Source organism: Chinchilla lanigera, unplaced genomic scaffold (genome assembly GCF_000276665.1).
Source record: "Chinchilla lanigera isolate Chin_1 unplaced genomic scaffold, ChiLan1.0 scaffold00024, whole genome shotgun sequence".
Classification (NCBI taxonomy): Eukaryota; Metazoa; Chordata; class Mammalia; order Rodentia; family Chinchillidae; genus Chinchilla; species Chinchilla lanigera.
The window spans coordinates 22,515,379-22,538,539 of NW_004955425.1; the positions used below are offsets into that span (position 1 = coordinate 22,515,379).

The 23,161-nt window shown below is 44.0% G+C and overlaps 1 protein-coding gene across 2 annotated transcripts in view; it reads left to right on the forward strand.

Annotated features, from left to right (window-relative positions):
• The window catches only part of Lhfpl2 (lipoma HMGIC fusion partner-like 2), a gene marked incomplete at its 5' end in the record, with an annotated part of 158,165 nt that overhangs the window by 116,876 nt on the left and 18,128 nt on the right, over positions 1 to 23,161 (forward strand). For both annotated transcript variants that reach the window (XM_005386018.2, XM_005386019.2), the window contains 1 exon segment: positions 22,206 to 22,800. In XM_005386018.2, coding sequence (XP_005386075.1) covers positions 22,371 to 22,800 — 430 coding nt within the window.

The window sequence follows — 23,161 nt, forward strand, 5'->3', positions numbered from 1 at the left end:
AGACCCTGTCTCAAAAAGACAAAAAAAAAAAAAAAAAAAGTAGAAGCACGATGTAGAGTTTTTTTCACAACTTTTAACAGTTACCTCACATTTCATAGAAATTTACACTTTAGATTTCATATTTTTCTAAATAGTTTTTTCTAAAACTATGATTTTGGCAAAGTTCTACTGATGGTGTTTGGCTATAAATTGGAGTGACCATTGGTAATTATATTAAAAATAACATTCTTAGTTTCTCTCATGACTTAACCTCATGGGGTCAAAATGGTGTTCGCATAATCTGCTACGCTGGGAGCTACTTTTTTCTTCTTCTGGTTTCCAGATATTTTATCTTTGGGTAGATCTTACAATTTTTAAAAAACAAATTGTTAAATGTTAGTACCCAAAATAAAAGCACAAGTGCTTTTGAAAGAGCTGTTACATTCAGGAGCCTCCTTTTTGCAAGGATTTTAAAAAACATTTTGTGGCTCTGATTCACACCTTGATGCTTCTGTAAATTCTTGCATTGCACAAACCCATGATTCAGCCTGTCAGACGATTTCCTTCTGTGCACTCCATTGTGTTGCAGAAACTCAGTGATTTGTTTTCCAAACCCTTCATCTCTCTCCTCATGTAGTGCTCAGTATTTAAAGCTGAGAGCATGTTCTCACCCAGCAGTGTGCCAGTCTTGCTGCACACAGCCTGGCTCCATCCCACACTAACCCTGGTCACCTGCTAGCTGCAGAGCAGTTGCAGGAGGCAGTCTATAGCTTCCTGCTTTAGGGACAAGGGCTGGGACAGTGACACAAGGTCACCAGCAAAAGCTCTTTTTGATTCTTATGAAGATGCCTACTAAAGAATTCCAGGTGTTGAGATAGGCAGACTTAATTTTAAAGAATGAGGATGTTTGCCTTTGAGAGGGCTCTGGCAATGAATGTTTGGTTAATTGTTTTCAGTTGGCAGTTGGTTTTTGGTGATGTTGCCAATTGTCAGCGTTAAACTGGTTAAAATAGCAGTATCTTTGTGGCCAGTCCTAATCAGCATGTTTTAAATGAGGACACTCTGGCACCTGAGGTGTTAGAGGAACTGCTTTGTATTTGTTGTTACACTTAAATGGTCGGTGGAGCAATCTCTCCATTTGTGAATCATGATAGCAGTAACTCCCTAGAAGCCATGAGGGAGTTAAATGGCAATGCATTTATCAGGTGCAGTTGTCACAGTGCCTGGCATTGGGATAGGCCTTGTAAATGGCACTACTGACATTCTGCAGCAACACAGAGACATGGCAGCGAGTTAGTGTGAGTGAGTTAAAGGACAGTCCGAGTGTGTGAAGTAGGCAGAGTGTAAACAGGGCTGACCTTTGGCATTGAGATTTTTAACTAGAAGGTACTTTAAGCAAGAAGCAGGTAAAGCAAGAAGCTACTTAAGCCTGTAGGAGGTAAAGTTCAGTGATTAAACTCCAGTGAGAAATGTGTTGCTTTAAACAATTCAGTATTGTTTGCTCTTACTGAAAACAGTTACCCTAACGAGGAACCCAATTTTAGGTAGGTGGGGGTTCAGAGATTGAAACTTCTTGGCAACTATCAGGTTCAGAAAATAAAGAAAAGGGGCTTGTTGGAACTGAAAACAAGAGAAATGACAAGCAGAAGCTGATGACTCTTAGATGTTTTTCTCCCTTGTCCAGGGCCCATCCATCTTGGTTCCTTGTGATTCACAGAGGAACCTCTCTTCTGTCAGTTCAGTGAGCATGATCTGCACAGGTGAGGGTCAGGGAGGAGTCCAGGAGGTGTGGCCAGTTTCACCAGTTGAATTGTGTTGTTCAGTTTCTCTTTCAATGAGACTAGAAACGGTTGTGATATTAACATTTGATAATTTCATATTTTTCCTCTTTTTCATGTGAATAAAGTAAAGGCTAAAATCTATCTTTCCTTGACTCCTCTAGAAGTGCAGTGAAACAAGCATTCTAAACTTATTTTCAGGCAGAGGACTTTGCCTGTAAAACATGCAGACACTAGATGGGCAGGTAAAATACCAGGACCAGATTTCTGATTCTTTTGAGTTAAAAATCATCACAAGTGGTGGGGTAGATTGTGCTGCCCCAGAGGTGATCCAAGAGTCATGCTTTCACTAGCCTTCTGCATGTCTAAGGCCTTCCTCATGTGACTTCTCATTTGAACCTCTGAAAAAAGTGAGGTCAGCAGCATGAAGAGCTTCCCTGGAGCTCAATCTTCCGTTTTGCTTCCTAATTTCCCCTCTCAAATGAGTTAAAAACAGAGTAACCAACTGCATTTGTTTTTCTGTCTCCAAGGTGCCTGGCCCTAGCCAAGGCAGGAGCAGAGCCGTTTTTACTTAGACCCAGCCCTGCCATGAGCACACCATGGAAATGGTGACTTGACAGTGGTGGCAGGGAGGTGGCTGTTGCCAGCAGGGCCATGTGTTTGCAGATTAATTTGAATGTGAATTTAATATTCACTCTTCTATAATTTCTCAGAATGGTTTAAGGTACTTTAAGTAAGCTATATGACTGTTTCTCAAATTTCTAACTGCCTCTACCTCTTGCATAGTTCATTTATATCAAATGCTTCACTTTTCTATGCTGTGCTTGTGGATGTTTTCTATTTTATGAAAATTACCCTGGAAATTACCCTGCCATTGTATCTTTAATTAAATGTTGAGGTCACACGGAGGGCATTGTGTGGCCTTCCTTGAGGAAAGAATGGAGGGCTGTCTTGTTTTCCTCATTTGATTCTTAGAATGCATTCAGCTGACAGCAACAGAATAGTGTATCAGTGTAAAAAAAAAAAAAAAAAAAAAGAAACTACTCGCCTCCAGGGGCTTTCGTGTGGGCACCACTTGGCTCAGAAGATTATAGTTGAGTGGGTGCATTGTTGAATGTTAATGTGCATTCCCTCAAACAGTGAGCATAAGCCCGCTGCCTTTCCGGGTTATTATTTCACTCTAATGAGGTAAGAGAAATATGGTGCATTTGAAGAATATAATAGACAACTACATGTCAACATAAAACACAAGTAAAAAATGATAGTAAACAGAGTACTTCACCAAATATTTCCAAGTTTTATATCAAAAAGACTCTGCTGTATTTTTGAATGGCTGACTTTCGAGGTATATTCCATTTGGTGTCGCATTCTGTGTGTTAGATAGAAATTCCAGATGATTGTTTCTAACAGCTTATTTCAGATTTGGCTGTGGGTAAAGTCACTGAGTACCCCAAACTCCTGAAGGTATAGGTGCTGATTGCTGCATCGTGTTTGTGGTTGGATGTCGCCTCCAAGCTCCCCTGGGTGTGCAGCACCAGCTGAATGCAGAGGGGAGAGCACTGTGTGGATACTGAGGCTATTGTGGGCCAGGGTTGGCAGAAGGCGGTGGCTCAGGGACCGTTTCCAGTTTTCACTGAGGTATAAGGGGACTGGGGAGACCCATGTTTGGTGCCTTTAACAGTCAGTAGGCTTTGAGTAGGCCCTTTCACCTCAGCAGGCCCAGCTATGTGTGCAGGAAGAAGCAGGAGGACAGCTCTGGCCAGAGAGATCTGCAGTGTTCCATGTTTCTTCTTGACTTTTGGCTGTGTTGTTTTCCCTTGTTGCATATCATGACTGTTCTCCTCACCTTTCAATGACTATCTTTAACCGTTTAGTTTCTCACTGGCTTTTACCATAGTATCTTTCGCAAGATCCAGCCTGGTTATTTCAACTTGTAATGTTGAGTACCTTTTTTGCCCTGGTACTTGAGGCCTTCACACTGAGCTACATCCCCAGCCCTTATTTTTTTGCAAGTTGCTAAATTGCCCAGGCTGGGTGCAAACTTTGCTCCTCATGTCTCAGACTTCCAGAGTGCTGGGGTTATAGGCATGCACCACTGCGCCTGACTGAATACTTCTTTGTTTACTATGTGGTTCGGGCTGGCCTTGAACTCATTTTGTAGCCCAGGCTGTCCTCAAACTTGCAGTAATCCTCCTGCCTCGGCCTACGAAGTGCTGGGATTACAGGCATGTGCCACTGTGCCCAGCCCTGTGAGTACTAATAATTTTGACCTTTTCTTCCTTGTGTCAGGGTATTTCTCCTTGTCTATACCTGTTTTCTCACTTCATTTTTCCCCTTTATTCCTGTATCCCCTTTATCCCAAAAAGATTAAAACAACTTGATTTCCATCAAGGTTAATATTAACATGTGTTTGTGTTTTTAACACACTCACCAGGAGTGCATTGTGTAGACAGGAGCTTCATGGACATTTCTCTGTCATTAACCAGATGATGCCTACCCATTTATGTCCTCCAGAGTCATGGGTCTGTGACTCTGCTCTTAACCATTATCATTGCTGCTGTTCATTAAATGCTTACTGTGAGCCTACTCTGTGTAAAACATTTATCTGTATTTTCTATATTATCAACCCTATGAAGTTGATGTAGTATCTCCGTTTACAGCTGGGAAAATTGAGGCACAGAGAGGTTGGCTATTTGCTTTATTTTGCTAATGTGCAGGATAACCAGATTTTGATGCTTATCCCGCTCCAGAGACTGTGCCTTAGCCACAAGTAAATAATTTCTAGTACAGAATTGTCCCCTAGGGGCATTTGGCAGCATCCTAAGACTGGTTGTTTGGTTGTAGCTGGGAGCACAGTACCAGCATGGAGTGGCAAGAAGTTACGGATGTTGCTAAACATCCTGAGTTCATAGGACAAGTCCCCACGGCAAAGAATTACCCAGCCCCGAGCGGTAAAAGTATCAAGGATGACACTTAGTAAATGTGTAGCACAGCATTTGTGTTTAGTAGTTGAGGAGTATCATCTAAGTGATGTTGTGAAACTGTATTTCCAGAAATACTTATTTGAAGAGTTGTAAAAATTATTTTAAAATTAGTAGGGACAAAAGATACATAACTGTGTACAAGGGGAGAACATTTCATGAAATCTCTTACCTTTTGAGATTCAGAGGAGTCCCAATGGCTCTTCTCTCCTGTTGTGATATGATTATTAGAACAGATGTCATTTGGATAATTATGCCAGACATTTTTCCTCTGGTTTTCACTGAGAAGCTGCATATGCATAAATTCTCTGTTAGATGTCAGCAGGAAATCTTAGAATTGTGAAATGTGGTGTCTTGGCTGTTCTTGGGTCCCATGAGTGGGCACAGCTAATATTGCCCCATAGAACATGTGCGTGAAACTCCCTTGAAAAGCCCGGGGGAGGCTGCAAGACCAGGGGCAGAACCAGGATGGTTTGAGCCAGGACTGCATTTTCCTAAGACCGAGGCTGGATGTAGATTTTGTATGGAGTGTTTCTTGCAGTTTTAATCACAACCTTCTGTTTTTTGTGTTCCAGTCATGTGCTTGGCCCTTCTGTCTGCATTTCCAGTTGAAGAACTTTAAGGTCTTCCTGTTTGTCTGAACTCTGGCAGAGAAAATGTAGACATCTGTGTGTTATCCTGTGTGTTTCCTTCCCTACAGCCCCCACGAGCTGCACAACACCCACACCACGGTGGGCTTCTCACTCTTCCTTGTCTCAACCTTGCCCTAACTGCCTCTTTATTGTACTAGCTACTCAACTAAAGCACTCCCTGGCACTTTTTGTCTTTTATTTAAACACTTGGGGCTGGAAAATTGAGGATTAAGCTAAAATGCTATATACCACATCTTGAAGTGCATCTTAGTCCACAAGGAAACTGACTTTAGTTACTGCTTATCAATTGCATTACTTCCTCTTATGTAAAGTGTTTGCTTTTTAGGCCATGAATGTCAGGATTGCTACTAATCTCTGCTGACCATTGTGCTCTATCCCAGTCTCTCTGCCTTGTCCCTCCAAGACACCTTTTCTCCTCATTCTTCCGTTTCTCTTCCCTGCTTGAATAGATGGTACCCAAGCTCTCTTGTCTTCTCACTGTGTACCCTCACCATGGGTAAACCCCACCCCCCAGCTTTCCTTACTTTCATAGTTCCCAAGTCTCCCAAGGGCCTGTCTTGTGTCCACCGATATTTCAGGTTCTTCTTGGTCTAGACTAGACTCACAATCTCACCTGACATGTCTCTTCCCTCATAGGCTTATTGTAAGGATTAGAAATTTTCAAGAAGTTACATAGAAATCTGGATATCACTATATATATATTTTCTTTTCTTTTTATTGAGAAGGTAGAGTCTCACTGTGTTGCTCTCATAGGCTCAACTTAAGGGATCCTCTGCCTCAACCTCGCAAGTGCTACAGGTGTGCACTACCATGCCTGGCAAGGGCATCATCTTTGACTCTTCTTTCTCCATCAACTTCAGAACCTTGGCAGGCAATTAGTCTACAAGGCTCACTGTCCCACCTAAGCAGTTCTTAAGCCCACCACTCTACTGCAGTAACTTAGGCTCTTTCACCTGAGCCATGGCAAGCATTTCCTGGCCCTCCTGGTTGCCCCGTGCTTGCCTGTCCATACTGGCCTGCACAGCCTCTTGGCAGTCATGTTGGCTATGTGGCTCAGGAGCCCCCAGGGTCAGATGTGGTGATCCCTAGCTCCCCATGGTACCTGTGTACACCTGGATGTGCACACATGGACACGCACACTTGTGCATACACAGATACACTTGCAGCATGTTTTCCTCTTCCCATTTCTTAAGTAACCTTTGCAAGCATTCTAGAAGTGATTTTTCTAAAGTGCACGTTTGATCTTGTTTTTTATATTGTGAAAATCTAGTCCCCCCATCATGTATAGAATGAAGTTCAAAATTCTAAGCACACACAAATCCCTCATAGTAAGGCTCCTCTTCCTTCTGCATTTTTTCCACCCAGGCTACCTTGCTTCAAAACTCCTAACACACAGAGCAACTTTCACCTGAGCAGGGGCCTGACAGCTCTGAGCTTTAACCATCTGCTGACTTGTCTGTCATCCCAAGCCCAGGTCCCCTATGAGGATGGGGAGTTGTCATTTTGGTAAGCTTGGCATTTTTTGAGCCATGTCCATTGCACTGCCTCCTTCTGAAAAATGGGCCAGATGGTCAAAGGTTGAGGGAGAATTTATCAGGAAGGGACAGATTGGAAAGGGGCTACACTGCTTCTTGGCCTTTTGGTTAAGATCAAGTGTGGAAAGAGGCTACAAATTCCTTTTGGGGAATCACATGTTTACTCACAAACCATCCTCTGGTGGGATCACGTGGTTTTTTTCCTGAGCCAAATACAGTGTGTGCTCTGTCAAGTGCAGACTGTTTCTGTGAATAATTATGAGTCTGTTTGTACCAGCTTCCCAGGACCGAGGATATGCCTTCTGTAGTAGAAGTGCACAGGGGTAATGCCAGACCAGCCACTGTCATCCTAGCCCTCTAACACACCATGTGGGACTCCATGTTCAGCAGTGCCTGTTCATCTCCTAAAGCTGCCTAACATGATATGTCCTTGGGGTTTCTGTCTGGACAGGATTTATATCAGACAGCCAGGCTCACTTAAAGGTCATCCTAGTTCTCTGAAAATCTTTATAAAGGGTTCACAAAGAATTCCATGTGTTGCCAAGTGAATTTGAATGCGTAAGAGGGGCTGTGAGATCATACTATTAATTTTAATTATTCTGTTTAAAATTCATCATGGAAAATGCTAGCAAATATGCCTGGATTAAATATCATTCAGCCACTGGGTGTGGTTGCACACTCCTGTAATCCCAGCTGGGAGGCTGATGCAGGAGTACTGCCCTGAGTTTGAGGTTAGGCTGGACTATATAGTGAATTCAAGGCCAGCTTGAACTTCATAGTGAGACCCCTTGTCAAAAAAACAATCAATCAGTCAATGTCATTCACCCTTTCATTTTCCTTTTCTATACACACCCACACACACACCAGTGATGTGTTTTGCTCAGAACATAAGCACTTAGGATGGCTCAGCCCTTTTGATTTCTTAACCATCCATTAACTTTCCAGGTTTTATATTTCAAGAAAGCATTACCATAGTTTGCTCAGGATTTTCATCTCTCACTACTGCCCCTCTAGCAGTATGCTGAGTTTTCAGCGACCTGGTTGGGGTCCTCATTGGCCTCAGTCTCTATTATACCTACAGCCATAGTTACAACTTCCATGACAATTTCTCAAGGGCAGAGGAGCCTGTGTATCCCCCACCTCCTCCCCTGCCACATTGTTCTGTACTCCTTGGGCATTTGCAGCCTGAACAAGAGGTTAGGTTCTGCAGCACCTGCCTTGCCATGGTTCAGTCAGAGTGGGCTCAGAGGACACCAAGAGTCAACAAAGACAAATGAATATGGTATGGGAAGCTGCACTATGAGAGACCCCTTTTTAAGTGCTTAGTTTTAATAGAAACTTAATGAGCATACTTTTAAAGAGGGGTGAAGTTTAATATGATAAGAGGAAGATCAAATATTATGGGATCTGGGAAAAAATTTAAATCTGTATTTGCAGAATTGATACAGTTTCATCCTTTGCCTCTTAAAATCCATTGCCTCTGTCCTCTATTGGAATCAGGATCCTTCATTTCTCAAGGTATGCATAGCAGGCCAATGAGTATTCACCATTTATTTATTAAGTATTGTCCTCTATGCATAGCCAGCCTTAGAGAGTCTGAATTTTTATCCCTGTCCATATCACAAAGACCCAGCATGGGTTAGCACTGGCTTTTTGTGAGTGGCTGCCTCTGTTAAAGGGTAGATCAGAGCAGAAGTTGAGACAGTGGGAGGAATAAAGCTGGACATGTCTGTGAGTGTCCCTGTTATTGACATAGCTTTCTTCTTCCAGCCCAAATCTGCAGTCCACCTGCTGATTTAGGATGTGTATGGCTGACTGCCCAGTAATTTGTCTTACAAGAATCTTTTACTCCTGCCCTTCACTATCTGTGATTATCATCGTAATCAGATCAATTTCATTGAACCTTGTAAGACATTGCCTTTGATAGCATGCAGCCAGTATTATAAAAAAAATTTAAACCTATCCATGATCTCACTGATAAAGCCAAATAAAATTGAAAATCAATTTAAATTAATCTCAGCTCAGCAGCTTCATCACCAAGATGCTGGGTTGGAGTGTTGGAGTTTTTTTGTTCTTTTGTGTTTTTTTTTTTTTTTTTTTTGGAGTGTTGGAGTTTTAAACATCATTTGAATCATTTGGTTTATTATAAGAAGAGAAGACATTTTGTTACATCATTAATAAAAATACCAGATATATGTGCCCCTGGATCAGCCTTTTGGGTCCATTTATAAGTGATGAAAGAATTATACTGCTTAACTTTAATAATTCACCAAGAAGCAAAGAATAAACAGCACCAAACTTTAATTTTATCCCAAAGAGCATAACATTGGGTTCCAGATACACATCCTTTACTTTTCTACTGTAATGTATTACTTTAGCATAATAGCAGCTGGCTACATGTCTCTGTAGCTGCGCCTGGGGAATACAGGAAGCAACCATTATGTTTACCCACTTGATACAATGAAAGACAAGGTATGTGCACATGTGCAAAAGTGTCAAACCAGGATTTACACCCAAGTGATAATCCATCTAACAGGTTTTACATTTGTTTATCTGAGCATAATGAGGGTATAATATACCCACACCACTCTAGAATTTGTTTTTTAAAAAGTATTCTTTTGTTCTTTCTGGTAGAAGTAGCCCAGTTCAATAGAATGGCACATGAAAAACCAGATTTGCAAGTTTTGTAGGGCAAAAGTGAATCATCAGATTGCTCGTGATGGATGATGAAGGTGATCCATTATGGTAAAATACATGTTTTTATAACAGAAGAGTGGTGTAGGTGGATGATGAAGAGGATGAGGATGATGATGTGATGATGATATGATGATATGATGATGATGGTGATGGTGATAACTTTGATATTGGCCGTGTGAGCCAAAGTTCCTGTGTCAGTGAAATAGAGCATGAATTGACTGATGTAGACCTCCTTGATTCAGATGATGAAGAAAACGGGAATGTGATTACATATTTGACTAGTCAAAATGTTACAAAACGTTGTAAAATGGCCATAAAACCAAATGGAACAATCCAGTGTTAGAACTAGGTCTGAAAATATAGTTGAGGGTCTTGGCAGGGGTGAAACATAGTAGAATGCCAGTGTTGGAAATTGTAACAGATGAAATACTACAAGATGCAGTACACAAAGGCTGAAATGCAAGTAAAACATTTTGTGTTTTGTTTTTGTTTTTTTTTTTTTTTGGTTTTTCTCCGGTACCGGGAACTGAACTCACGACCTTGCACTTGCCAGGCAGGTGCTTTGCCGCTGAGCTAAATCCCCAGCCCCTTAGTAAAACATTTTGTATGCACCAGTAGCCATATTTAAAAATGTATGTATTATGACAGCTCACTCGCTGAACTGAAAGCATTCATAGGTCTGCTGTACTTAGCAGGAATTTCTCATGGAAATTGCAGGAATGTAAAAGACTTATGGAAAAGTGATCAGGCAAAATGCATCATAAGTGTCTGATCAAAGCTGTTCAGGTTTATCATGCCAATCCTTGCCTGAGGTTATGGCTAGCTGAATGCTGCACTGCTGCCAAAAAGAGGATTTCTGATCAAGAAACTAAAGGTCTTCCAAGTAAAAAGAGAATTGTAAAGTCTATCGATGGTCAAGGCTATCATCCTAAAACAGTTGTGGCATCACAGTCCATACAGAATACTGTATATAATGATGGGCAGTCTTTAGCCATTCCTGTAGCCAATGTGGAGTTTGCAGCCATTTGTCTCAGAAATGCCTTATTGCTGTTACCTGAAGAACATCAAGATCCAAAGCAAGAAAATGGATCTAAAGACAGCACTCAGCTCGGAGGGAGAGAGCAGTGAGAGCAGCAAGGGAGTAAACAGGTGATGTAAAAATGTTGATGTCTATTTTAAGCACTCATTACACATTTGATTTTTGTATTTTATTTTATTTTATTTTATTGACATCTTATTTCCCTGCGAAGTGCACATTATACAACATAGTACAAAACAGGAAGAAAAGAGGGGTGACAAGAATGGCCTGCCACATAAAAAAAGCAAAGCTAAGCACATGTGCTGTGAGTGTAAATGAGACGTGTGCATGGAACATGCAATTGTCACGTGTGAAGAATGCCTTGGGTATGACAGTTGAAGCAAAGATTATTTCTGTGGTAGACTTTTATTTGTGCTTGCATTGTAGGTCACATGGGTTTTTACTTCTGATATTATCTCTTAGGTTTTGTACTCAGGTACACAACTGATGTGAAAATGTTGATGTCTATCCTAAGCACTCATTAAACATTTGATATTTTCTTGACATCTTCTTTTCTAGTGTGATAATTGAAGTAAAGATTTTTTTTGTAGAGTACTCTTGGTAGTTTCATTGTAGTTCATATAGGAATTCATTTCTGATATTTTAGGTTTTGTAAGCAAGTACACAGCTTATATGAAAATGTGGATTTCTATTCTAAGCACTCATTACATATTTAATATATTACTTCATTGAAATTTTATTAGGTGTGATAATTGAAGTAAAGATTATTTTTTTGTAGTGTACTGTTGGTATTTTCATTATAGCTCATGTAGGAATTTATTTCTGTTGTTCTTTTTTAGACTTTGTATACCCCAAACCAGTCAATGTTGAAAAATGTGGTGCTTTTTTATAGATCCTTAATAAATATTAAAAATGCAATAATTTTTGTGATTTTTTTTCCTGTTAAACACTCATTGTTTAATATAATAAAACTCTTAAAATTAATTAAGAGAAATATTCTAAAGAATAAACAAGGATTTGACACACCCATATTTACTGACCACTAATTGAAATTTTGTAAAGAATAAATGGAGGTTTGACACACCCATAGTTATTGGCCTATATGACAAAAAAAAAAATGTGTTATGCTCCGTTAAAGGACAGTTGCATATGGTTTATGTTTTGAAATAAGAGGAATTTGGCTTTTGACTCCTGCCTGAATCAAAGTAGGAATCTCCCACATTAATGGTTTCTCAACTGAAGAGCTCACATTAATGTGCATTTGTTAATCAGCAGACAGCTTTCTTGACATATGATACCAAAATATAAGTACTTTTAAAAAGGGCTACTTTTCTGTATTCTATTATGTCCTATTCCGTATAGCTGTTAAGTTCTTCATGACTCCAAGCATTTTAGTTCTCTAGAATAGGCAGTAAAAATATGTAAGGAAGAAAGGGCCCTTTTTATGACCATGGGTTTTTCAGAAACAAGGGTTCCTTTAATTGTGGGACCTTCTTAGAAGCTAAAGGCAGAGAGGGCCTTGTTAGCTGTTAGCCCAAAAACAGGATGGAGACTGCTGTACTTTGTTCTCAAGAACGGGAATTGGACTTAGATTCTCCCACTTGCCCCCCAAAAAAGATAATAGATGAGGGAATCAGTCCAGCCTATATGCTTTTAGGGACAGCCCCTGGGACAGTTCCTAGTGCTGTGCCTGTATATGTGTCTCAGCCCTGTCTACTTAGCTGTGTGACCAGATATGACTATTGCTTCTGCCACCTTCAAGCTTCTGTACTTGACGTTTCTCATAATGTGCCGTGTCCCCTCTCCCTGCCACCCTAAAGCTTCCTTCTTTTTTTTTTTTTGGTTTTTCTCTGGTACTGGGAACCGAACTCCCGACCTTGCGCTTGCCAGGCAGGGGCTTTTGCCGCTGAGCTAAATCCCCAGCCCCTAAAGCTTCCTTCTGCTCTGGAAGAGCCACAGGTTTGAAAGAAGTGGGTAAGAGGTGGCTGTGTGACTGAAATGAGTGGTCTGAACATGAAAGGTGATCTGCAGATCCATTGCCTTCACTTTGTGCCTGAGACATTGAAGCCAGAGGTGTTAAGGGTTATGTTTGTGGTCACGCACCAGCTAGCCAAGAGCCACATTAAGATTCATGTCTTCTCCCTATTAGATAAACTTCAGTCTTAGAGGAGTGATGGTGATAATAGTAAATAATTTTTGTGGCTTGTGGAGACAAATAGAAAAATCAATGTTGGTCAGTATGACAATAGTAATGATTCTTACCATGTACAAGGTGTGATCAAAATATACTGTGAATGTTTAAGTTTTTAAAAAATTTATTACAGTTAAAGGCACATTGCCATGAAGCCCTCTTAAAATGCCAGCATCTCCCTCACTTGAACACACTCATGCTATTGTTCTTGCCACTTTCTGAAGCAGTTCTGGAAGTACCCTTTTGTGAGTGTCTGTAATGGTGTGGTCATGGCTGCCTCAGTCATCCTGAATCAATTCAAAATGTTTACCTTTCATGGTCATTTTGACTTTGGAAAGAGCCAGAAGTAATATGGTGCTAGATGCAGTGAATAAGGTAGATGAGGACATACCGTAATATTTTTATGAAGCAGCCTTAGTGGATAGCACTAAGCTGCAGCAGCATTCACTATAGTTTTGGTCATATCTCATAAAGACACTCCCAAAAGAGGACTTCAAGAACTGCATCAGAAAGTGACAAGGCGGCTGGGGATTTAGCTCAGTGGCAAAGCACCTGCCTGATAAGCACAAGGTTGTGAGTTTGATTCCCGGTACCGGAAGAAAAACTGCAAAAACAAACAAACAAACAAAAAAAGTGACAAGAGTGATGGGATATGTGTGTTTAAAGCAAGTGGGAATATTAACTTAAAAAATTTAAAAATCTTTGCCTTATATTTTGATTGCCCCTTGTAAGCTCTGTGAATTAGTACTTTCTTCACCCCAGAAACACAGAGCTAGTTAAGATAGAGTCTGGTTAAAGCTTTGAAATAGGGCTAGTTCTATGTTATGTTCTTCCTGCTATATGGCTCCCTTGCATGGGGAAGATTAGTGTTTGAAAGTGAGGCTGATAACCTGTCAGCCAGGTAGGCCCTCAAGCAGGAAGTTCTAATGGCAGAAGGACTGCCTGAGATGTGACCTCAGAGGTGTTTATGCTGGGTGGAGGGATGGAAAGGCTGGATCCTGTTCCAGGAAGGATAGTTCATGCATAGAGGGTCAGTCATGTGCAGAGCCTAGTGCTGTTTGCTACTTATTCTAACTTAGTTGATGCTTACAACATCTCTATGTGGTAGGTCCTGTCCTTGCTCCATTTTACAGAGATAGTAACTGAAGAACACGGGCACAACCATGTCCAGGGTCACCACTTAGAAAGTGGTAGAGCCAGAATTAAAATCCAGATAGTCTGGCTCCTCACTGAATCACAGTGACACAGCCCTACTGCATGGGCTCATTGCCCTAGAAAGGTGGAGCAGGGGTTTTGTCTTGTGCACCCTTCTGTAAGCCTGACAGATCCCCCCTAATGACATTTTTGGCCTCATTTTATTCAGGGACCCAAAATTATCAGCCACCCCACCTGTGGGAGAGCCCTTGGGATGCCCAGGAAAGGAATTTGACTACCACATGCAGTGTCTGCTCCTGCGATGTGATGAATTGAGCTATGAGGAAGTGAAGTCCGTTGGTTCCACCCACCTTGGGAAACTACATCAGTACCCAGGGCTGTGCTTCTTTTTATAACCTAACTAAAATGCAGCTTGCTTTTTCCTCAGTGGCTTCCCTGAGCTCTCTTGCCCACAGCTTTCTCTCACTGAGGGCCAGATGAGTTATCAGGGAGGTACTGCTCCAGCCTGTTATGCTAGGGAGTAAGGTGACAGGAGCCCGCTGGGGCCCCTGGGTGTTCATAGCCTTTCATCTGAGGGTAAAGGGGATAGACGTCATCTTTGCCCACCTTGTGGAGCAGCTCTTGCACTTTTCCTGGCTGGGCAGCAGGGCTGGGAAATGCCTTTTGCTACAGAAATGAGCCTATAACCATCTCTGCCCAAGCCTTTCCAACACTTTGCTTTTGTATTTGGGCCTGGTTTTGTGACACACACTCTCTTCTTGGGAACACTCAGTTTAGCATTCTTTCTGCTTACTAGGTCTCACTGCTGTTGAAAGCTGTTAGAAGATGTTCCTGTCCCTAGAAAGAGAATTCTGGATCATATGAACAAGGGAGAGATTCAGAGTTCCCCAAAAGAGGTTTTCTGTGGCCCTCTTGACTTTTGAACCTGCAGTGACTTCATCCTTGCTGCAGAGAGGAAAGCTCACTGGGCCTTCTCCTTCTAGCTGTGCATCTCAAACCCTTCGACCAGCCAAATCCAGGGGCTAAGGATGCTCTGTATTTGCAAGTCCCTGAAGCTGCTGCAGCCATCTGTGGAACCTACCTTCCCTTGAAGAGTGTGTATCTTTCTGAAGCTTCAGTTAAGTTATTATTTGAATCCTGAATATCCAGGGAATTTCTCCAGCTAATAAATGAGAGTTTAAAGCTGTGTATTACTTTGGATTTGACATTCTCATTAGGGAAAGTTAAAGACACTGGGCAGCCTGAGCTCTAGCTGTGAGATCATTGAGTTGTGCAATGTTTAATAAACTGGGTGTGGATACATCTTATGAATCCATTTTGCTATTTTTTTTCAGATGTTTAAAAAATTTGAAATTACAAGTGTGTATTCCTAATCACCCACTATTTTATGGATCTTAAATCTCAGAGAAGCGAGGCCTTAGGAGGGGAGATTTTTCAGTTTGTAATGAAATTACACAGGACCTTCTTTGTGATTATCCACCTTGGAGACAGAGACAGAGACAGAGACAGAAAGAGAATGAACACAGGCATTCCTGCCCCGGTCAGGAGTCACCCTTTAGTCTTTGGAAGAGGTGACTTGTGCTATGATCGTAGCACCCAGTACTGGCAACAGGAGAGGTTGCTTTTTTGCCCACACTACGTGTCCCTGGAGGCGTGGTTATGCCTCTGCCTCCTGCTGTCAAGGACACAGCTGCTGGGAGGCCCTGTCTGGGATTGTTGAGAAGTCATAGCAGAAGGGAAGGGGTGCTCATATGCTGCTGCTTAGAAGCAGCACGTGCCTCTTTACCCATACTGGAAGGGCTGAGACAAGTCCCAGGGTCAGGCTTGATGTCAGGGAGGTAGAAAAATACAGTCCTCGTTCAGCCAAGGTTAGGGAATATTTAAAGTAACGGTGCTGTCTTCCATGGGAGCTCTCCTAAGTGCTTCTAGTCAGGACAGGGCAGATCTTAGGTTTCTGGAGCTCTGTGGGGTTGTATGAGAGGCTCAGACATAACAGATGACCTAATCCTTTCCATTTATCTGTGCTGTGATTTGGGAAGCTGCTGGAAGGGTATCTGGCTGGTGAAAGCGTATCTTACGAACCAGCAGCAGCTCTTTCTGCCTCTGGACAGAGGGGTGAGGAGGCCAGCAGTTGCTGTGAGAATGAGTGTTGGTGTCCCTGCGCATGGAGAGGTGCCCAGCTGTCCATGGCCTCTAAGGGCCATGGATCCTCACAGCTGAGTCACTGAACAGGAGATATTTGGAACTTCCCCTCTGTAGTATCAGGGAATTTATGAAGAGGGAAGTTATATGTCTTGATTTTTATTTGTAAATTTCTTTGATTTTCACTCTTGCAACTTTTTGCCATTAAAATACTCTGCTTTCTTATTGATCCTAAAAAACTTACAGGCTCATTTTAAGGCTTATATTTTGGCTGATTTTACAGAGTTCATTATAAACTTGAAAGCTGCCTTTTGTGAAAAATTATGTAAAGCGGCAACATTAAAAAGCAACTCGTGAGACTCAGGTTTCATTTCATTTAAACAAACCAGAAAAGCTGTTGACTCGCAGTATGCATAGGCTCAGGTATGGTGCCATTGCTAAATCGGCCCAGGTGTCTGTTTGGTTTGTTCAGTCCTGTATGATGGTCACAGAAGGACAGACACATAAAAAAGAGCTGTAGGTGAGGACATTTATAGAAGTGGGGTAAAAAAATCTATAAGGGGGCTTCAGAAATTTGAACACACATGGACCATTTAGAAAACAGAGTTAGACAAGTGTTCCTTTCTCTGGTTGATGTTGCTCCAGAGCCACAGTGGCAAAATGGCCCCTCTGGCCAACTTTCCTGCCCAACTTTCTGGTATCTTTCTTCTTGTTGTCCCTGGGTGGTGGCACAAGCTTAGGGACACTACAGCCTCATTAGCCTCATTTGTCCGACAAAAAGGAAGTGCTCAGAATAGGCCCAGAAGCAGGGTTTCTCAGCAGACTCCTGTTGCCTGGGTAGACAGTTCTCCAGCTGGTGCTGTCCTGAGTTTCATTGCGGTTAGCAGCGTTCTTGACCATGAGTTATAAGCGGTATGCACAGTCTCTCCAAATGCCTCCTGACACTTCCAGGTATCTGTCCCTGTGCTGTACAGGGTAGGGGCAAAATCATCCCTGTTGAGAACCGCAGCTTCAGCATCTGAAGATACAGAGATGGGCAGAGGAGAGGTGCTTATCATGGAAGCTAAGGCAACAGGAGAAGCCGGAAGTGTTGAGTGTGGTAAGACTGTAACTCAGAGAATAATGCACACATTAGTGCACTTGTCCCTTTCTCTTCAACAAATCAGATGTCTTCTGTGGTCAGCATGTTTTATGAGGTTGGTTGGTCCTGTTCATGCATCTTCATGAGCAGTTGGGTCATCTCCACCTTTGGTCTTTCCAGTAAACATTACTTAACCTCTGTGCTCTGACTCTAGTTTGAGAAATCCTTCATTGAAAAGCTCCTGAAGGGCTGCCCTGGCCAAAGCTATGAGTCTTTAGTGTCTCAGCTATCACAGCTGGAGTTCAGAGCTGGGTGGGTACTTGAGGCTACTGTTAAATTGTGACCTTCCTGGTTACACAAAAGCTTTTTCTCCATAATCTAGTTCTCTTGGTTCAAGCAAAGTTTAAGGGGAGGACCTACATCTATTTGAGGTTGTAGCCCCCTCCTAGGTTTGCAGATTTCTTAGATCTTTTTTGTATTTTCCCAAGGTCTATATAAAACACGGCTCCATTCAAACAAATATACCACACGTATCTGAGAAAATTCCACTTTAGCTTCTAGGATGGCACCTCAGAAAAGAGCTCCTCACCTCTGGCATCAGAATCCCCAGAGGGTTGTCAGTATAGAGGCTACCCTGACCAGCCTTCTGCTTGCTCCCACAGATGACGATTCTGGCCTGGGGAGAACCTTGGCCATGCAGTTATTTCTGTACATACATGCACACACACACACGTGCACACATGCATGCATAAAATTATTCTGATTCTTAGGTGCAGTCCTGGTGTTCCTCCAGGGACGCGGTAAGAATTGCACAGCAGCACCTGTGGCGGCTTCTCACAGGAAATGTTTAAGCTGAATCTGAGCCAGCCTTTTGCATTAACTGCCCATTCCTGTGCAGCAGACCAGAGGGAAAAGTGTCACATCATGAGGAAATAGACAAGTCCAGTTGTTGGATATTCTATAAACTAACTAATGTAGTATCTCTAAACAGTTGACACCATGAGGAAGGGAAGGAGGGAGAGGTTAGAGAGGAAAGACTGTTATTGTCCTGAAACTAGCCAAGTGTAATGCCCGAGTCTTGATTGAGTCATGGTTTTACTTACTATAAAAATGGGGTGGGATAGAGAAATCTGAGTATGGACAGTGTATTAGAAATAAAGGGATTGTTGTCACCTTTCTTGGTTGTATTAATCTTATTGTGACTATGTAGGAAAATATCTTTAATTTTAGAATGTGTATGCTAAAGTATTTAGGGATGAAGTATTAAGGCATGTGTGACTCATTTTCAAATGGTCCAGAAAAAAATACATGTATGCTGTGGGTGAGTGAGTCAGGTTTGGGGAGACGCTGACAAATGTTGAGTCTGGGTGTTAGATATATGGATGCTCACTGTCTGTTCTCATCAACTTGTATCTGTGTTCGAAATTTTCACAGTGGAGTTGGAAACCAGAACCAAGGTAAGTAGGCAAGGTAGTGTTCTTAAAAACATAGGGGGCCGCGGCTCCCTTTCCAGTAGGTGTGCTGCTGCTCCCCACTGGAGAGGTGGCTGTGTGCTCAGCTCTGACTGGAGTCCTTCAGTTTCCCTCAGCTTTCTAGGCAAAAATGCCCTGTGCCTGAGTCTTCTCCAGTAATCTCACCAGCAGCCCTGTCTGGCTCTGACTTCATATGTACATTTCTCCTTTCTGACTGACGATAGGAAGCTGGCAAAGAGGGAACCCTGTGATGTGAGCGACAGACCCTAACTCAGCTCTGCTCAGAACCTTCCCAGATTTTGCTTTGGGGCTTTGTGAAGTAGGCAATGTGCCGATTGCCGCAGACCATACTCTTACAGACGGTAGCTTCCTCTTCCTTCTGACTATGGTATTATTGTAGTTTTCTGCATGACTCTCACTTGTCTTTTTCTTTAATTATTTGCTTAAATGCTTTACTTTGTGGGCTTTTGTGGCAGTTGTAGCATTATTTGCAGAAAGAGGGCTGGTTAGGTTACTCTAGTCATGAGGGATATGATGGCACGGTCAGATGTACCAGAGGGACGTGTATTTAGCGGCCATTACGTGAGATGGCAGTGATGGCCTGGCTTATGGTGAGCTGCACAGAGGCAGAATTACAGTGAATAGCAGGGGTGCCCTGCAGAGGAGCGCTGGGGCCAGTGTCCTGCAGTTACCAGGGATCTATAATGAAAATGTTTTCCCTCTGATGGGGATGCTGTCTCAGCAGGTGCCTGCCCAATCGGTCATAGAGCACAGACTGCTCTAGAAGCCCCTGCTGCATTTCCAGATTTTTCCTTGCCCCACCACCCTGATGACTCTGCTAGGGAAAGCTGCCCTAGCCCTGGGAAGCTTCAGTGGTAGTCATTTGCCCTTGTGTGTCAGGGCTGACTCTGATTGCATCAGTTAGCAGACATGCCAGAGAGACCAAAGCCCCTTATCTCTCAGTTTAAAACAGAGGAATGGAGGGAGGCCTTATCCCAACCCTTCTGGTGTGGGTGTGAGAATTTGGACAGGGGAGTGTTTTGGATGGAGAAGGGACTCTACTTTCTGAGCTTCAGCATGTGGGCTCTTCAATAATACTACCTTAGCTTTGTCATGGCCTAGCTTGCTGAGCCTGGGTGCCCCATCTTCCCCTGCTTCTGAACATTCACAGCTTTTCTCTTTGGAAATTGCAACCTGATTCCACTTCTGGCTCTGAGCAGAGCTTGCTCGCCAGGCCAGTCACAGAAGATAGAAATATGTGAGAGGTAATGACAGAGTCCTGCAGTTGAGCAAGGGGACAACTATGCATGTACCTTTACAGTGATAAATCGCCATTAAACAGAAGAAGGGTAGAGATGGAGCTGGGTTAGACATAATAGCAAATTGGCTTCCTAAGCAGTGGGGAGGCTTTGTAGAAAGAAGCCTCAGCTTCTCTTCTCAGGGTTTCCATCTGTTGGTTCACATGTTCACAAGCCTATGGGCAAATATGGCCTCTCAGGCCCACAGGGAGCCTCATACTCTTACTCTCATGAAGAACGATGATTTTCAGTACAAACTACCTCCTTGGAAGCTCTTTGCTATTGGTAACATTTTTTCAAAAGGCTTTTCTTTTTGGTAATATTTGGGAAAGGAGAGAAGGAGGGAGTGCCAATAGGATATGTATTCCAGCTTAGTGCTAATCTATTTTAACCAGTTGCACTTGGCAAGTGAATTAGTGGGGAAACCGGAAGGAAGACAGTGACTTGTCAGTGAAGCCCACTAGGAAAGCTTCAACATGAGGGACTCTCATTATTCATCTCAAGTAACCGCTCTGTGTGCAGTGGCCAGGTCTCTGACCTGCACTGTCACCTGACCGCGATCATTAATGTTGAGGTAAACACTGCCAAGGGAAGTGATCTTCCTGAGCAGTTACTATGCCAGTTTATTCCTTACAACCCTCTTTTGAGATAGGGGCTCTTTGTTCATGGCAGATGAGGGAGTTCTGAGAGGTTGCACATACATACACATGGCCAGGTGGTGGAGCAAGGACTCTAGAGCTCTCAGTGGGACACCCCACCTCGCTCTCACTCAGTTCTCAGCACAGCCCTTTAACACACAGTGTGACAACTAAGTGCCGTGTTTCCAGGCTTATGTTCCCATAGCAACTTGTGTAATGACAGGAATTCAAGGAGTTTTAAACATATCACCTTTCATGAGACCCCAGAGTCACTGCTTATGTGGATGCTGGGCAGCAGGCAGAGCACTGATGTGGGCTGAGGAAGAGGCACCTGAAGCTTGGACAGTGGCTTGTGGTTCTGTGCTTCTGGTCTCACCCCACTGCAGCATGCCAAGGGCTCTTCCTAGTCTTTATGCAGCTGACCTGACCTTAGTTAGGAAGAGCAGATCGCTCTGAGCAGGGCCATATGTCCAGGGACCTGGGGAGCTGCTCTCTTTCTGCCTGACCTGGGGAGGGGGCAGAAGTGGGCCACAGAGCTGCACTGCCAACCCCAGTCTCAGGGCTCAGGCTCCGCTGAAGGGGGTTGAGCCACTGGGGCAGAGTCCTCCGCTAATGAAGTCATTTTTCTGGAGAGTAGAATGAGCCCTCTGTGAAACCAGAAACAATGGGCATGTTGAGTTGCAGACCTGGGAGAAATGAAGCTAGGTCAAACGCACATGTGATGAATTGGGACAATTCAAGGGACACATTTCTTATGCCATTCTCTGCTGTCAGTGTCACTCAGCTGTAATGAAACTTGTGTCATTAATGGTCATTAAGGCCTGATTTGAGTAATTTTCCCAAATCAGAAGCTCATTTTTCTGAGACAGGGTCTCACTATGTATTTCAGGCTGGCCTCAAATGTGCCGCCCTCCCTCAACCTCTGGAGTGCTGGGATTAGAGGTGTGTGCGCCACGCCTGACTAGGAGCTCTTCTTTGAGAAGTTTGCCCTTTTTTTGAATTTTAATTAATAGAAATTATTTTGTGTAAAGTAACTTGAGAAATGGATGAAAACAACTGTAGGGAGCAACCTTTATTTTCTTTGGAGTGTTTCCTGTTACATGTCTCACCAAGGAAGTACACAGTCCACACTTATCTGCTTGCTAGTGATTCCATTTCCAGCAGTAAAAGCTAGATATTGTTACTCTCCGCTGTGGAGCAAAAGCTTCTAGTGCGAGTTTTCCAGAACATCTGCCAAAGCCTGCAGACTGCAGTGTGTCACCGAGGTCCGCTGGCCCCTGGCCCCTCTTTCTAATCAGGTCCCGGGGCAGAGGCGCGGCCCCTTGCGGGCTGGCTCTGGGCCTCTGGCCATGCTGCCTCCGAGCCTGCCAGGCAGGGTTCCGAGGGCATGGTCAGGGCGCCTGCGGACTGCCCCTTGTGCTGCCTGACCGGGGCACTGGATGGAAGGCGGAGACCAGGGGCCGCGCAGGCGGGGCTAGGAGCAGGGGGCTGTGGGAGGGGGGGGCGGGGCTGTGGGTGGGGCCGGGTGGAGGAACCCTTACGCCCCGCCTTTCTACTTTGCCCTAGGTGAGGCCGCTGCTGCTCGCCGAGGACCACGCTGCTGCTGCTGCTGCCGCCGGCTGCGGGAGTGAATGACCCTGCTGCAACTTCCTTCCCAGGCCCCAGCGCCGCCTCCTGCCCCACTGGCCGACTGTTTTGATTAACCCCTGGATTTCTGCCTTGAACTTCAATATGTGTCATGTCATTGTCACCTGCCGCTCTATGCTCTGGACTCTCCTGAGTATTGTGGTGGCCTTCGCAGAGCTCATCGCCTTCATGAGCGCAGACTGGCTGATAGGGAAGGCCAAGGGCCGTGGTGGCAGCGGGGCCGAGCCGACGGCAGGGGGTGCCCCCGAACCCCCGCACCCCACGTTGGGCATTTACGCACGCTGCATCCGCAACCCCGGCTTGCAGCACGTGCCGCGTGACACTCTCTGCGGGCCCTATGCCGAGAGCTTCGGTGAGATCGCCAGTGGCTTCTGGCAGGCCACTGCGATATTCCTGGCCGTGGGGATCCTCATCCTCTGCGTGGTGGCCTTGGTGTCCGTCTTCACCATGTGTGTGCAGAGTATTATGAAGAAGAGCATCTTCAACGTGTGCGGGCTTCTGCAGGGAATCGCGGGTAAGTGAGAGCAGGGAGGACGCAGGGCGCAGCGGGGACGGCTCCTGATGAGCTTTTCTCCCAACCTTCTGCTCCAGGGAGCACGCACCTATGGTCGTGTCACGTGCTTCGTTTTCAGTGCGAAGACCCAGTCTGGCTCTTCTGCGCTCCCTCTTGCTTTCTCCTGTCTACCTCTTGCCCCTGCCTTTTGTTTCCCCCCTAGATTAAAGCACAGTTCCAAGGGGACACATCCCCTTGAGAGCCAGTCGCCTGTGGCCAGCACGCTGCTGAGAAGGAATGAGTGGAGCTCAGCGGGAGCAGCGCGCCCCACCCTTGCCCCCTTGAGTTCAGCTTTGGCCTGGAAGAGAGGCTGGGAAGGAAT